We start from the raw sequence: 16,106 nt of genomic DNA on the forward strand, positions 1-16,106 counted from the left end.
CTCTTCCTTTAATGTGTTCACACACACATTGATACATAATCATATCCTTGCTTCGGAACCATCTTGATGAGCATATTCCAAAACTCTATTGTGCAAACTTATTCTCCATGGTAAATTCATATGTTGCAATTTTGATAAGTTCGTGCACAAATAGATCAAAAGATGGTAACTCAAATGCCACATTTCCATCATCTTGCATAGGTAGCTCTTGAACTTGAATGATATCCTTTGCTTGCTTGAGTGCCATGTGTAGGTTGCTTTGTGTGAAGGCAATGCATGTAGTATACCAGCTAATATGGAGGGACCATCGAACTATTACTAGTGTGTCCTTCATTCGAATGCCTTGTGTGCTTTCAATAGCAATTCGAAACTTCTAGAATTGACATTGGCCATGATTGAGAAGCAAGATTTGTTCACCACTAGCAAGTTCAATAGCCTTTATCTTCACCTGCTCTCACATTAGAGTTAATGGATACAAATTGAATGCATTATTATTTCATAACGTTGTATCATAAAAAATATAGAAAGTTCATAGATCCTATCGTAAAACATAAGAACAATCTTGTGGCCACATTGTCATCCATAAATGGTTATGTGTCTAGCCATGGCTGAGTGCAGGATGAGAAATTTTAAACTCCAAGCAAACCTTTTTGAGAAATCATAAAAAAGAAGCAAAACCCCACAAGGTACATAGAAATTAAATTATAATAGAAACATTTAGCATCAGATTACATATTACAATCTATCCATCATTGTCTCTAAACGTCTAGAGCATTCCTTATGGAGAATTTAATCATCCACCCTTATATTAACTCCTTGATTATCCAAGGTTATGCTCCCTCCTCTGAATCACACCTTGTGGTCATCAATATTAAAGCCATGGTAGATGCTTGGACAAGTTAAAATGTGTATGTGTGTGTGCGCGCGGACAATGTTGTGGAGGGGGGAGGAGGGTTTCTCAATACATATTATTATGGCAAGTGCTTCTAAGGAAGTTATAGAAGAAGTAGATTTGGTAGATCGTATTGGTAGGTTGGAGCCAATATGAACAATGTGTATTTGCAATCTTTGGTGCTAGATTGTACCTTATTGAAATTGGAGATAATTTTTTTTTAATGACTGACTCCATTTTGTCTAGCTCGCAAAAAAGATATTTCAGCGTATAATCATGACACTTGAGAAACGAAGAGGAAAAGGAAAATATCCCTAACATCACATACTTGAAAATAATCGTTTTCATGAACTACGGACACTCTTAGAGTTTGCATGGTGAGTTGCAAAAGAGGAGGCCCCAATCATGAGGACTCTGTGGACAAGGGCGGGAGAGGTGATGAACATCATAAGGTACTGTCAACATGAATGATAATCACCACTTGCATGCAACATCTTGGCAATCACCTCTTATGCAATGCCTTCACAATCACCTCGGCCCCATTTTTCAATGAGAACAAAGATGAAGAGTTTGGGGGTGTGTGTGTGTGTGTATGTGTGTGTGTGTGATAGAGAGAGAGAGAGAGAGAAAGAGAGAATGAGGTTGGTCTTTCACAGTTGCGGGATCACAACTGAGGAATCTTTTCTCAAACACCAGCCTTTCTGGTCGCGCATCAAAAATGACTTTGATGCGCCGATACCCTTGTTCAACAATCCCTACCTCCACCTTCTTCTAGAGTTCCACAAAAGTAGGCCTGAGTGCGCCACTGAGCAGCGAGCTCTACATGGAAGGGGTGTGCATGCTCTCAAACAATCTAGTCAATTACTCTCTCTCTCTCTCTCTCTCTCTCTCTCTCTCTCTCTCTCTCTCTCTCTCTCTCTCTCTCTCTCTCTCTCTCTCTCTCTCTCTCTCTCTCTCTCAGTCTCTCTCCTCTCAGACTCAGCGCCGCCTCTATAAGTCACTCACAATGCTCGAAAAACCTAGGTTTAGTGTAACCCCACCTACAAATTTTGAGATTTACCTCTAAATTTTATAGGTGAAGGTGAGAAAACGTCCAAATTTTGAAAAAAAAAGTGTAAATTGGTATAAAAACCTTCACATTTAGTGAGTTTACCTCTATTGTTTCTAACATGTAGGTTTGACAAGTTTTTGGAAAAAAGTTTTTTTTGAGCAGTGGTCACTCACTCTCAGCGCCTGAGTTTAGTGAATTTTCAGTGTCATGTCTCTTGTTCACTCGTAGGGCTTCTCTCTGTCACACACTCTCAGAGTCTCAAAAGCAAGTCAGTCTCTCTCTCTCTCTCTCTCTCTCTCTCTCTCTCTCTCTCTCTCTCTCTCTCTCTCCTCTCTCTCTCTCTCTCTCTCTCTCTCTCTCTCTCTCTCTCTCTCTCTCTCTCTCTCTCTGAAAAAACTTTAGAAAGACATTTCAAAAACATCAGATACAAGCCCGTCCAAAAGACTCAAAAGTCCCTCAACGTCCATCTTATTGATGGCTTCAACCACAGTGGCAATGCTTGTAGCATGTGTCTTTTAAGAGTTCTATGATAGAAGTCAAAATTCATGAGCCTTCTTCCTCTCCTGGCTTACGCACTAATTAGACACCTCTTCACTTCCTAATAGCACCTCATTGCTACGTTGATTGTGGTTCTGCATATTCTCCTTGCATCTAAACCTCTGTGGTGGCTCCCAAACTCTCCTCTTTGTGCGGGATCTCACACGGACAACGTGAGACTGAATGGTGCATGAAACGCAGTACTGCATTTTAGCGTAAAGCTTGGAAAGTGCATACCCATCATAAACAAAAGCATCATGCACATCTCACAGAGCACCTTGTTCAACAATGTTCCTTACAAGAAACCGCTTGACAGCCTTGTCCTTGGGCACACATCACCCACAATTGGAGCACCTGATGGGGTTGGTGTTGCCTCTTCCATGTTTGTTACGCCCACCGTTACGACGCTTGACCATCATGACTACTTATGCCGCAACTGCTTCTACTTCCTCTTTGTCATGGAGATCTCTCTCTCTCTCTTTGTTTAGTGATATATTTGGCTTATTCCAATTAAACACCAATTTCAAGTGTTGTGCAGCATAAGGGAACCCTATCTTGACATGATAATACATTAAACTTGCATTGTTAGAGAGCAATTAACAAGATAAGACATTTCCCTATGTTGACATGACAAGACATTAAACTTGCTGATAAGACATTAAACTTGGATTGTGAGAGAGCACTCGGACATGATAAGACATTACCCTAGGTTGACACGATAAGACATTAAACTTGCATTATGTTGCACAGCACTTGAAGAGAGAGAGAACAATCTACTCAACCGCCAATATGAAGTCCCTTATTATTAGCCCATCACCTGCAGCGCAAGCTCAACCGTGTTAAAGAGACCTGGAAATTTAGATACAAGAGAGGACTAGCCAATGCTTATAGTTGGAAGCTAGCAAGCTAGCCATGTGGGACGTGGCCACCATGACCGCCATGCCCCTTATCGGAGTTGCCGCCATGGCCCTTGCCTTGGTTGCCTCCATGGCCGTTGTTATAGCCGCCCTTGCCACCTTGACCGCCATGCTGATCATAACCACCGCTGCCCTTGCCGCCATAGGTACGTGGCCCTTGTCCCCACCGGCTGCCAAAGGTGCCGCATAGCCTAGAAAGAGGTTGACCTTCCTGCGATGGCGACAAAGCAGGCGCTCCCTTCTCTTCCCAGCCAGGAATGCGCTTCAAAACGTCCTCCTGAGATGAACTTACCGTGCTTTCACTCACAAGGAATTCATACGGGTCTGCCATCGCTGGGTTATAGCTGTCTTCTTGGCATCCGTGAGTGTCTGGTGAGGCCAACTCCAAGGGCCTCTGCAGGCCGAAAGCAGGCTCCTTCATCGCTACTACTGCGGTCGCGAGGCTCACCACTCGCATCACCAAAAGCATGGCAAGAAGCAGCAGTGCCAAACCCTTGTTGCTACCCACATAAGAAGAGCTCGCCATTGCAGTACAGCATGGCAGACTCAAACGCTACGTCTGACTAGTGAATACTTTGCTAAGAAAAAAACTCAACTCTCTCAAGGAGCGCGTGCCAGCGTGCGCTCTTTGAGAGAGTTGAGTTTTTTTTTTGGAGAGAGAGAGAGAGAGAGAGAGAGAGAGAGAGAGAGAGAGAGAGAGAGACTCTCTCTCAGCATACGTGGGGCAAATGGGCACTCACGAGCACCCATGGCGAAGGGAGACTCTGCAAGAAGCGCAAGGGCAACCTACCCAAGAGGTCGACGAGCAGGTGGCCATCACTGAAGCGCACGAAGGGGAAGCCCGGGAATGTCTGGCCGTAGGGGCACTGCGCTGTCTGGGTCCCACCATTACTCGGTATCCGCAGAGCCCAACCATCTCTGCAATGTCCCCTGTTCGTGAAGTCACCGTCAGGTCCTTGCTCATGAAGAAAACTCAATTGCCGAGTGCTCTCCCTTGCAAGCAGCGCTTCTTCAAATACCCTCAACCCCACAGGCAGACTACTGCCTCCATCCTTTCCCTCCTCTCTCAGCAGCAGACATGGGAGTCCGTGCGTGATTTGCGATTCATACGTGCACCCGTGTACTCTAGTTTGAGTGTGTGATGAGTGCAATTATGGCTCCTTCCAAGGGCGCTGCATCATCTGCGGAGGTGCCAGCATTTTTGATGCTTACTACTGCAAAGAGTGCACCCAACAGGACAAGGATAGAGATGGTTGCCCCAAAATTGTGAACCTTGGCAGTTCCAAAACTGATTTGTTCTATGAACATAAGAAGTATGGTTTCAAAAAAAGATAGGTCAATGCACTCTTGCAACCTTTTGCTTTGTCGTGCCTTATGAGGTTGGGGGGTGCTGCATACATACAACTGAAATGTGTCATGCTTATTGTGGGCTATGATGGCATGTTCTTGCAGCTGTAAGAGTGCAAAGAATGACACTTTTTAATTTGTGAGGTTTCCACTCGTTCAGATAGACAAAGAGAGAGAGAGAGAGAGAGAGAGAGAGAGAGAGAGAGAGAGAGAGAGAGAGAGAGAGAGAGAGAGAGAGAGAGAGAGAGAGAGAGAGAGAGAGAGAGAGAGAGAGAGAGAGAGAGAGAGAGAGAGAGAGATCGTCAAGTGAGTGAGGGCAACGCAAGGTTGCGAGAGCAGAAGCAGAATCAACAGAAAGAAAGGAGAGGAAACCAGTAGAGATGCCATCCCAATTGGATCCCTCACAGATAGTGGAAGGGACGACAACGACCTTGGCTTGACAATTCTGGACAGTGAGCTTGACGATAATGCACAGGCCCTTCTAGTTCTTGGCAGTCTCCTTGGCGATGTCCTCTCCTACCTTCTTGGGCGATAGGCTCAGAGGCCCGATCTTGGGTGCCAAAGAAGGGGCATCTCCAACTTCCCCTCATGTTAAATGAACAAAAACCACCTCCTCATATTCTTCTTGCCCTTTCTTTATCAGCATTCCATCTTCATCGTGGGTGCAAAACATGCATCACTCAGCTTCATGTCTACCATCTAGTGGAGTTTATGGGTGGCTCCCTCAATGGTGACTCTGAATTGGAGTTGGACTAGAAGTAAGGGAGCAATTAGCGCCGCTGCCCTTGTGATCAAATCCCTCGAGGAGCCCGAGCGCGATAGGAAGAATATGAATGCATTGCTACAGCTGTTACTCCTCGCGGGTCTAAAATAGTTGTTATGAAATAAGACGTAGCTAAATAGATAATTGAGTAGATTACTTAATGGAGAGAGACAGATTTATATACACGAGATTATAGAGTAGAGAGAGAGAGAGAGAGTACACACGATATACGTGGTTCACCCAATGTGGGCTACGTCCACGGGAAAGCAGCCACTCAATGGCTTTAGTACTTCAAAACAAGAAGTAGTTTACAAAGGGATTATACCCTTAATGGAGCTCCCGCCTTGCTTCACTCTCACCACCTCACACTCACCTTGTTGCATCAACTTCACACTATGAAATGTGTGTAGAAATGGCCTCCTTTTTTAGGCCAAAAGGGCTGCCCTCTCTTATGAGAGACAGCCATGTGTAGCCGCCCTTTTGCGAATAAGTCCAAATCGGACCCTCCAATCCGCCCATGTGTGGCCGCCCTTGAGAAGACAAGTCCGCTTTTGAATTCGGCCACCGGCCATTGAATTCGGCAACCGACCACCGGCCATTGACTTTCGACCACCGGCCACCGGCCATTGACTTCCGACCACCGGCCATCGGACATTGACTACCGGCCAACCGACCGGTTGTTTTCCGACCACTTTCCGGCCGCCGTCCGGCCATAATATTCCGGCGAAAAAAAAAAGTCTCGGGGGCCTCCGCCCCCGAGGCCTTTAAAGTTGCCCCTGATTCTTGTCCGTGAAAATTTTGGTTTCCGGTGAGTGATTTTCCTTCACGCACGATGGCTTCTCCTCATAATGGGGGCCTTACAAATGTGCGCTTTTACCACAGAAAATTACAAGGGTAAATCAGGCTCCATACTTAACAATCTCCCACTTGGAGACTGATCTCCAAACCAAACCTGTGACTGCTTTCCATTCTGGCTTCTTATCCTTGAATGCCGATTGAAGATGAGCAAAAGCTCAACTTCTCCTTGTTGACCACCTTTGTAAACATGTCTGTAGGATTTTCACTTGTATGCACCTTTCCTAGCTTTAGTTGTCCCTCTTCCAAAAGAGTGCGTATGAAGTGATATCTCACCTCAATGTGCTTTGTCCTTGAATGAAAGGCTGAGTTCTTCGCAAGATGGATAGCGCTTTGGCTATCACTGTACAAGACACAATTGTCTTGTTTGAATCCAAGCTCTTCTAAGAATCTGTGAAGCCACAGAATTTCTTTGCTTGCCTCCGTCATTGCTACATCCTTTGCTTCCGTGGTAGAAAGTGAAACCACTTTCTGCAGCTTTGAAGCCCAGCTTACTGCTGTGCCTCCAACCGTGAACACATAGCCAGTAGTGCTCCTTCGAGTATCTTTGTCACCTGCCATATCTGCATCAGCATACCCTTCTAGAAAAATATCAGTTCCTCCAAAATACAAAGCATTTGTTGTTGTCCCTTTTAGATACCTAAGTATCCACTTCACAGCTTGCCAATGCTCTTTACCTAGGTTGTCCATGAACCTACTCACAACTCCCACTGCATGTGCAATGTTTGGCCTTGTCCAGACCATAGCATACATTAGAGAACCTACCGCTGCAGCATATGGAACTTTAGACATATAGGCTATCTCCTCTTGTGTCTTTGGACACATATCCTTCGTTAGTTTAAAATGACCAGCCAAAGGTGTAGAAACTGGTTTTGCATTTTGCATTGCAAACCTTTCTAGTACCTTCTTGATGTAATCTTCTTGAGATAGCTTTATTGTCTTCTTCGTCCTGTCCCTTGATATTTTCATACCAAGTATCCTCTTTGCAGCACCTAAATCTTTCATTGAAAAAGATTTGGACAGCTCCTCTTTTAGGTCTTTGATGTCCTGCATGTTAGCACTTGCAATCAACATGTCATCAACATACAACATTAGGATGATGAATTTCCCATCTCCCAAATTCTCCGTGTAGACGCAGTGATCCAAGTTGCATCTTGTGAATCCATGATCCAACATCCATCGATCAAACTTCAAGTACCATTGTCTTGATGCTTGCTTTAAACCATACAAGCTCTTCTTTAATCTGCAAACCATTTTCTCCTTACCTTTTACTTCATACCCCTTTGGTTGAAGCATGTAGATTTCCTCCTCTAAGTCACCGTGAGGGAATGCCGTATTTACATCCATTTGCTCGAGATTTAGATCATGAGCAGCCACAAGGCTTAAGACAAGCCTAATTGAGTTCATTTTTACAACAGGAGAAAATATTTCATTGAAGTCAATACCTTTCTTTTGAGAAAAACCTTTTACCACAAGCCTAGACTTGTACCTTTTCTTCCCACCTTCTTCTTCCTTTAGCTTGTACACCCATTTGTTTTGAAGTGCCCGCTTACCTTTAGGCAACTCAACCAACTCCCATGTTTGGTTGCGATGTAGTGAGTCCATCTCCACTTGCATGCTCTTCGTCCATTCTTCTTTGGATTCATGTTGCATAGCTTCTTCATATGATTCCGGCTCTCCAGAATCTGAGATCAAGAGATGGTTGAAGGAAGGAACAAACCTTCCTGGAGGTCTACTTGCTCTTGTAGATCTTCGGGGAATAGGTTGAGGCTCCTCATTTGGTTGACGTTGTTGCACATTGTCACCGTTTGCAATCCTTGAGTCTTCACCGTCCTCAAGCTCCATGTACTCATCACCTGTTTCTTTTGTTTGTTTTCTTTCCAAGTAATCTTTGTACATATTTTGTTCGTTAAAAATTACATCCCTACTCCTTAAGATTTTACTATCTTCAGGATTCCATAGGCGATACCCAAAGTCTCCTTCTCCATAGCCAATGAAGAAACACTTTTTGGACTTTGCATCTAACTTTGATCTTAGGCTTCTATCTATGTGCATGAAAGCCTCACACCCAAACACTTTGAGAAATGCATAATTCACCGGTTTACCTGTCCATGCCTCTTCTGGAACTCCCCCATCCAATGCCGTTGAGGGTGATCGATTGATTAAGTACACAGACGTACTTACAGCTTCCGCCCAAAGCTCAAGCGGTAGGCCTGCATGTAGCCGCATGCTTCGTGCTCGTTCCATGATTGTCCTGTTCATCCTTTCCGAAATCCCATTTTGTTGAGGTGTCCTTGGGGTTGTCCTTTGCCTCCGAATGCCATTGCTAGCACAAAAGCTTTCAAAAGCTTGGCTGCAATATTCGCCTCCATTGTCGGATCTGAGGCATTTAACCTTGGTACCTGTTTCATTCTCCACAAAGGATTTCCACCTTTGAAATATGGAAAATACATTGGATTTATTCTTCATGACATAAACCCATGTTTTTCTAGTCGCATCGTCTATGAATGTTACATAGTACAATGAGCCACCAAGTGATGGTGTACTTGCAGGACCCCAAACATCAGAATGAACCAACTCAAGTTTTTTATTTTTTCTTTCATTTCCTGATTTTTGAAATTTTACCCTCTTTTGTTTACCATAAACACAATCTTCACAGAACTCTAAGTCCACTTCTTTCAAACCTGGTAGAAGCTTCTTTGTTTGAAGGATTTGCATTTCTTTGGCACTCATATGCCCAAGTCGGTAGTGCCACACCGCACTGTCAACTTCTGTAGTTGCTGCACAAGCTGAAGGTTGCGTGCTAACAGTACACAAGTAAAGTGTACCGACTTTTTCACCCTTGGCAACCACCAAAGATCCCTTTGAGATCTTCCACCGTTTGTTTCCGAATGCAATGTTGTGACCTTCATCGTCCAATTGTCCTGTAGAGATCAAATTTTTGCGAAGAGAAGGAACATGCCTAACATCTTTAAGCTTCCATTCATTTCCGTTAGCAGTTTTGACAGAAACTGTACCTTTGCCGACAATCTCACAAGCTTCATCATCTCCCAAGTATACATACCCAAAATTACCTTTGGTGTAGTCTTGGAAATGTTGCTTGTGTGGTGTCGCATGGAATGAAGCCCCGGAATCTACTATCCAGGAATTAGACACATTGTCTAATGAGAGAATTAGAGCATCTTGCTCTACTTTACCTGCCACATTGGCCTCCGATGTTGGCTTGTTGTCTTGAGACTCTGTCTCCTTCTTCTTCTTGGACCAGCAATCCTTCTTGACGTGGCCCTTCTTGCCGCAGTTCCAACATTCAAGAACTGACTTTGTGCGTGACTTGCTCCGCCTTGAGCGATCACGACCCTTTTGGTTTTTGAACCTCTCCTTAAGCCTTCCTCTTGTTTCCACTGATAGTGCAGCACTTGATGCTTCTCCTGTGCTTCTCCTTCGCATTTCCTCGCTTAGGAGAACACCCACAACATCATCAAACTTAAGAGTATTTGTGCCAGAGATAGAATTACTTACAGCCATCACAAGGCTGTCCCAACTATCCGGTAGAGATGATAGTATAAGGAGAGCTCGCACTTCGTCGTCGAAATTGATTTTCACTGATCGAAGTTGACTTATGTTTGTGTTAAACTCATTTAGGTGTTCTGCAACTGAACCATTCTCTGCCATCTTTAGATTGAACAAGAGCTTCATAAGAAATACCTTATTGGATGCCGATGGTTTCTCGTAGAAGTCGTCAAGTGACTTCATCAAGTCCTCCGTGGTCTTCATCTCCGAAACATTGAAGGCCACCGTTGACGCCTAGCTTAACCGGATTGTTCCCAGTGCCTCTCGATCAAGGACAATCTATGCTTCATCTGCCATTGTTGCGGGCTTCTTCGCAAGACCGCCTAGTGGCAAATAGAGGTCCTTCTGGTAGAGATAGTCTTCAATCTGCATCTTCCAATGTTGGTAGTTTTTGCCATTGAACTTCTCAATCTTGAGCTTCCCTTCCTCCGCCATAACTCCCACTCAATTCAAGGAATCCTTTCCTTGAGATAATTTAGCTACGAGCAAACCTTGCTCTGATACCAATTGTTATGAAATAAGACGTAGCTAAATAGATAATTGAGTAGATTACTTAATGGAGAGAGACAGATTTATATACACGAGATTATAGAGTAGAGAGAGAGAGAGAGAGTACACACAATATACGTGGTTCACCCAATGTGGGCTACGTCCACGGGAAAGCAGCCACTCAATGGCTTTAGTACTTCAAAACAAGAAGTAGTTTACAAAGGGATTATACCCTTAATGGAGCTCCCACCTTGCTTCACTCTCACCACCTCACACTCACCTTGTTGCATCAACTTCACACTATGAAATGTGTGTAGAAATGGCCTCCTTTTTTAGGCCAAAAGGGTTGCCCTCTCTTATGAGAGACAGCCATGTGTAGCCGCCCTTGTGCGAATAAGTCCAAATCGGACCCTCCAATCCGCCCATGTGTGGCCGCCCTTGAGAAGACAAGTCCGCTTTTGAATTCGGCCACCGGCCATTGAATTCGGCAACCGACCACCGGCCATTGACTTTCGACCACCGGCCACCGGCCATTGACTTCCGACCACCGGCCATCGGCCATTGACTACCGGCCAACCGACCAGTTGTTTTCCGACCACTTTCCGGCCGCCGTCCGGCCATAATATTCCGGCGAAAAAAAAAGTCTCGGGGGCCTCCGCCCCCGAGGCCTTTAAAGTTGCCCCTGATTCTTGTCCGTGAAAATTTTGGTTTCCGGTGAGTGATTTTCCTTCACGCACGATGGCTTCTCCTCATAATGGGGGCCTTACAAATGTGCGCTTTTACCACAGAAAATTACAAGGGTAAATCAGGCTCTATACTTAACAATAGTAGCTAAAAGTGTTATAATCGTTGCTCAAGGACGAGTACTGCTGTGGTGGGCATCTGTGCTCTGGTGTGCACACACCCTACTCTGAAGACAATTGGAGCTGCTCATGATTAGTGCTAAGGGCCTTGTTAATCCGCTCTAAGTTTCGTGCAGCAATTATCTCCCTTCCTAATCTTGAAGAGGGTGAGCTCTGACAATTAGATTCCTGTCCATTTAATGCATAATTAATACCACAACGATGAAGCCGACTGAAAGAAATAGGAGAGATTCCATCATTTGCATTTATGACATTGTTATACTGCAGGTGCTCCTCATGATTGGTGGCCAGTGGCTACTCTCATAATTGTGTTGTCACAATTCCTCTTATTAATCTGATCATGCAAGCCGCTGCAGCACTCAATTGCCTTTTTCTTCTTCTTCTTCAGCTTGCCTTAGTCCTAGCATTGCCGTTAAGGTTTTGCTCCATGCTAGTGTGCCACATGAGCTCTTAGGTGGTTTCCAACCTACAGATTCCTCTTCCTTCGCCTTATACATTTAAGAACATCAAGCACAATGGCAACATTTCTCTCGATGATTTGATCAAGACTGCCCATTTGATGCGTGCCTGTTCAATGGCAAAGGAGCTCGTTGGCACAATAAAGGAAATTCTTGGCACTGTGATTCTGTTGGTTGCTCTGTGGATGGGAAGGATCCCAAGGACTTAAGTCTACTTGGAAACTTTGCTCGGTTTTGAGCTTTCTCGGATAAGTCGCTCGATGTTTGGTAGAACTCGGCACTTGCAAGAACCACCTTCAGAAAAAAGACTGTGTGCATGGTTTCTGAATGGATTTTGCAGTAAGAAGTTGAGAGAGCAAGAGGTACCTGCACCTATAAAGAAGTTTAATGACTTGGTGTAGAGAGCTCTGAAGCTCGAGCAGCAAGCCAAGAAGAAGCGAAGCCATAAAAAGCGGAGATCTAGCAGTAGTAGCTCTTCTACGGAGAATTCAACTCCAGTGAGACTTCCAACAGTTCTGATAGTAGTTCAGACGAAAAGAGCAAGGACAAGGCTAAGAAAGGATCTTGGTCCCGAAAAATCGACAAAATGGCCAGGCAAATTGCTAAAATCAGCCAGACCAGACAACCAGTCAAGAAGATGGGAGCCTGGTGCTCCAAATGCAAATTCAGAGATCATGTTTCCAACGAATGCCCATAGTGCACGTACTGCAAAGCGTATGGCCATCTGTGGAATAACTGTGGCATTCAAATTCGTCATTTCAAGAAAGGTAAGGATCTGTCTCTCATTGCATTTACAAATGCCAAATCACCCAAGGTAGAGACAACCAGTGGACCTAAAGAAGAAAATTCATGTACTAGTGGGACTGGTACTGGGCGGCGTGGCAAATACCAAGGGGGTACTAACCGAGGCCGAGGTCATGGAAATTTCCAGAACCAAGATCTTAACTACTATAATTGTGGAAAATATGGGCACTTTGCAGCTCATGTCTAGAGGCACCCAATACTGAGGATACTGAGGCAAAATCACTGAAACCAGTTCCAGTACTACGGGTAGTCACTCGCAATAAAGGGGTGATTATTAAAGAACTTCTAGACAAGCCTATGAAACCACTCATTCCTGAAATTAGTAAATGGACCCAGTAGAGAGAAGTCTTGAAGGCTAAGGGCAAGGAGAAGGTAGTCGATGAATGGCAAGAGCAACAAGAACAAGCAGCTAAGATCACAGAGAATCTAGCTAAGAAGCTACCAGAACAGTCTGAGAGTTCTGATGCTTGTGTTATTCAGAAGATACCAGCCTTGTCTTCTAAGAAAAGCCAACCAAATCAGTCAGGATTTGGAATCTTTGAGACCATGCTTGTTGCAGTGCAAGGACTGGTGGATGATCTAGGGCATATCAAATCAGATTTGACTGCAATAGAAAACACTGAACTGGGGAAAGCACAACGTCTTTCTCAGTGTCAGTCAAGGCTCAATACAAACACCAAAATAAAGGATTGGCAATGTGAAGATATTCCTGATTCTTTAAGTTCTAATAATAATTTTGACTAGGAGAGAGAAGAGATTCATGTCAAAATCTGTGAACGAATTCAGAAATTGACGGTCGAATTAGATGATATCAGGAAGACTTTGCCTCAAGCAACAAAGTTTATCAGACAACGGAGAAAAGCAAAAGCTGATGCCAGAGCAGCTGATTTGTTGACTGTCAGATATGACGAGGTGCCAATAATAAAGGTGGATTACAAGGTCTAGAAACAATGGGAGCTGCTATCCTGTGTTATACTATATGGATGGGCAGGTGTGAATATTCTGGGGGCACATCTTCATCAAAGGCTTTGTATCATTGATTTAAAGCCAACACCCTTTAAGGTTAGAATGGCTGATCGTAGAGTTGTTCAAGCAACTGGTATGATCAAGAATATGCAGATTAGGGTGGAAAAAGAGAGATTCAAAACCAACTTTTTGGTATTGGATTTCCAAGGAGCATATGGTGTGCTAATGGGATGTCCATGGCTTCAGACGGTGCAGGTCGTTCATGATTATGCGAATCATACCTTAACTAATCAAGGAACTAGTAGGAGAATCCAGCTCCAAACAAATAACACCAAAATCTAGAAGAAAGCACTTCGACCTGAGGAACTTTGCCAAAAATATGGGGTTAAGAAGATTGAACGGATGCCTACAGCCATGAACATTTTTTCGTTAGCTGAAATCGATCTGAATGCAGTGTTATTCGACAAGGCTCAAGATGAGAAACAGAGAAAGCATTTTCCAGATCAGTTCACTGAACTAAATCCTGGAGAGAGACCAATTTAGTTGATTGGACAGCCAGAGGAACCATCTGACTCCAAAGAGGGATATTCAGATTCCAGTACACCAGTGCACACTGAAGAGGTCACTAGAGTTCAGAATGAGAATCCAAAACTAACAGTTCCATCCTTGGATTATATTGCGGAGTCAACCAAAAGGAAGGGAGGTGGCTTGAATTGGCTGCTTCTAGATGATCAAGAGATTGAAGAATGGAATTTGGGTTCTAAAGGAAGTCCTCAATTAATCAAGGTGAATAAGCATCTGAACCCAAGAATGAAGGAAAAAGCCAGACTTATGTTCTAGAAATACAACGATGTATTTGCATGGGAACATACTGATTTGAAAGGTGTAGATCCAGAGGTCTGCCAACACAGAATACCTGTGAAGCCAGATGCCAACGAGTACATCTGCAGAGGTACAAAATGAATCCAAATTATGTTAACACTAGAATGGTAACAGGACACTTTTATGTCCTTGGACACTTTTGTGTCCTGTTAAGTGACCATTTTGCTTCAATTATTTGAAGAGTATGAAAATGAATTTCTAGGTCCTATATATCCACAAAGTTGCCTTATGAGCTGAAAAAAACTTGACTTTTTCTTTGGAGTAGCGATCTTACCATTAACCTTACTCTTGCACAACATTTTTGAACCTAAACTGTGTGAAAAAACGGGTCGTATTTTTGGTTTTTTTCCCAATTTTTGGCAGCTATACCACTCTAAACTTCATGTTTGTGAGGTTTAGATGGCTAGAGGTTAGGCCTTCATAGTTCTCAACATGTTTTGATGCTTGTAGGGAGAGCTAAGTGTTAAAATTGAAAGTTATGACCAACTTACAAGAATTGCATAATCCTGTTTTTTGGCCAAAATTAGCACTTTTATTATTTTTTTGGTGGCTTTCTTGATATCCAAATTCAATTTTGATTGTGTAAGTGTAAAGTATAACATAAATCTAATCTTCCTTGAGTTTTGGGGGACCTAATATGCTATATAGCATAGTATATGATGATGGTTGCGTTTTTTGATTGCTGAAGAATACGATACATTTTAAAGTAGCAAGTATAACTTTCTCAATATTGCTAGTTTCTTAGGCCAATTGTGTGTATTTTGTAGGTAGTAAGCATATCTAATCATAGACTACAACTTGGCTAGATATTGAGTAGTTTCTATGGGTTTCTAGAGGTCATAATGTTAAACCTAGTTTTTTCATGTTTGTTGTATTTAGCACTTTATCATTGCCCCCAAGGTTCCACTTAGTAAGAGATGCATTATCCTTTTGACATGCTCCATGGCTCCTTTTGAATCCAAAGGCCCAAAGGGAACTAAGAAAACATGTATATAGTATCTGTATTGAGTGTGACTATAGAGAGTTTGATGATAGGTCCGCAGAATGGCAAAAATGCAACTTTTTTGTACCTATTTTTTTGCCCAAAAAACAAATAGTGAGGTAAAAGAAACCATATGTTTTGATCACCAACCCATTGAAGTTAATGGGGCAATCAACCGTAAGCAATTGCTGTTTTGGGCAAAATGCACTAGTCCATCAACTTTGGAGGCTTGTAGTGACCAAGGGATGAGAAAAATTTCAAGTTTCTCATTTTTCCATATGTAGTAGTTCTTGAACTATAAGCTCATGAAAGGATTTTTCAAAATGAGTGGATCTACTATGGTTTTGGAATTTGTTTCCAAAACCCTGAAAGGACACTTTTATGTCCTGTTAGGTTACCATTCTAGTGTTAAGAAGGTCAAAGAGGAAATTGACAACCTTCTGAAAGCCTGATTCATCACAGAAGTCGCCAGCAGTGACTAACTATTCCCTATAGTGGTCATACCAAAGAAGCATGCAAAACTCAGAGTCTAGTCTGTGTGGACTACCGGAAATTGAATCCTCAAACTATCAAAGATCCCTTTCCATTACCCTTCACTGACATGCTTCTTGATGAGATTGCAGGCCATGATATGTATAGTTTTATGGATGGCTACAGTGGTTACAACTAGTTAAAGATTGCTCCTGAAGATAGGAGAAAAACCACTTTTATTACTGAATGGGGTGCATTC

The 16,106-nt window shown here is 43.3% G+C and overlaps 2 protein-coding genes across 2 annotated transcripts; one reads left to right on the forward strand and one right to left on the reverse strand.

The window, feature by feature from the left end:
* Positions 1-3,386: 3,386 nt before the first annotated feature.
* Positions 3,387-3,923, reverse strand: LOC147426471 (uncharacterized). The gene has a single exon (XM_086497920.1). The coding sequence runs from the start codon at positions 3,921-3,923 to the stop codon at positions 3,387-3,389; it is 537 nt and encodes a 178-aa protein (XP_086354046.1).
* A 202-nt stretch (positions 3,924-4,125) lies between these two features.
* On the forward strand, positions 4,126-4,732 carry LOC147426472 (uncharacterized). The gene is made up of 2 exons (XM_086498786.1): positions 4,126-4,515; positions 4,634-4,732. Exons 1-2 carry the CDS (start codon positions 4,126-4,128, stop codon positions 4,730-4,732), a joined length of 489 nt encoding a protein of 162 aa, XP_086354912.1.
* Positions 4,733-16,106: the final 11,374 nt, after the last annotated feature.

The sequence above is a fragment of the Adiantum capillus-veneris genome, chromosome 24 (assembly GCF_014529385.1).
Source record: "Adiantum capillus-veneris isolate H3 chromosome 24, ASM1452938v2, whole genome shotgun sequence".
Classification (NCBI taxonomy): Eukaryota; Viridiplantae; Streptophyta; class Polypodiopsida; order Polypodiales; family Pteridaceae; genus Adiantum; species Adiantum capillus-veneris.

What these genes read in the sequence shown, in the direction of transcription:
- LOC147426471 (XM_086497920.1), bottom strand. Translation starts at nt 3,923, where the DNA reads ATGGCGAGCTCTTCTTATGTGGGTAGCAACAAGGGTTTGGCACTGCTG.
- LOC147426472 (XM_086498786.1), top strand. Translation starts at nt 4,126, where the DNA reads ATGGGCACTCACGAGCACCCATGGCGAAGGGAGACTCTGCAAGAAGCG. An exon ending in TGCGATTCATACGTGCACCC is followed by an intron (nt 4,516 to 4,633) that starts GTGTACTCTAGT and finishes TGCACCCAACAG; the next exon opens with GACAAGGATAGAGATGGTTG.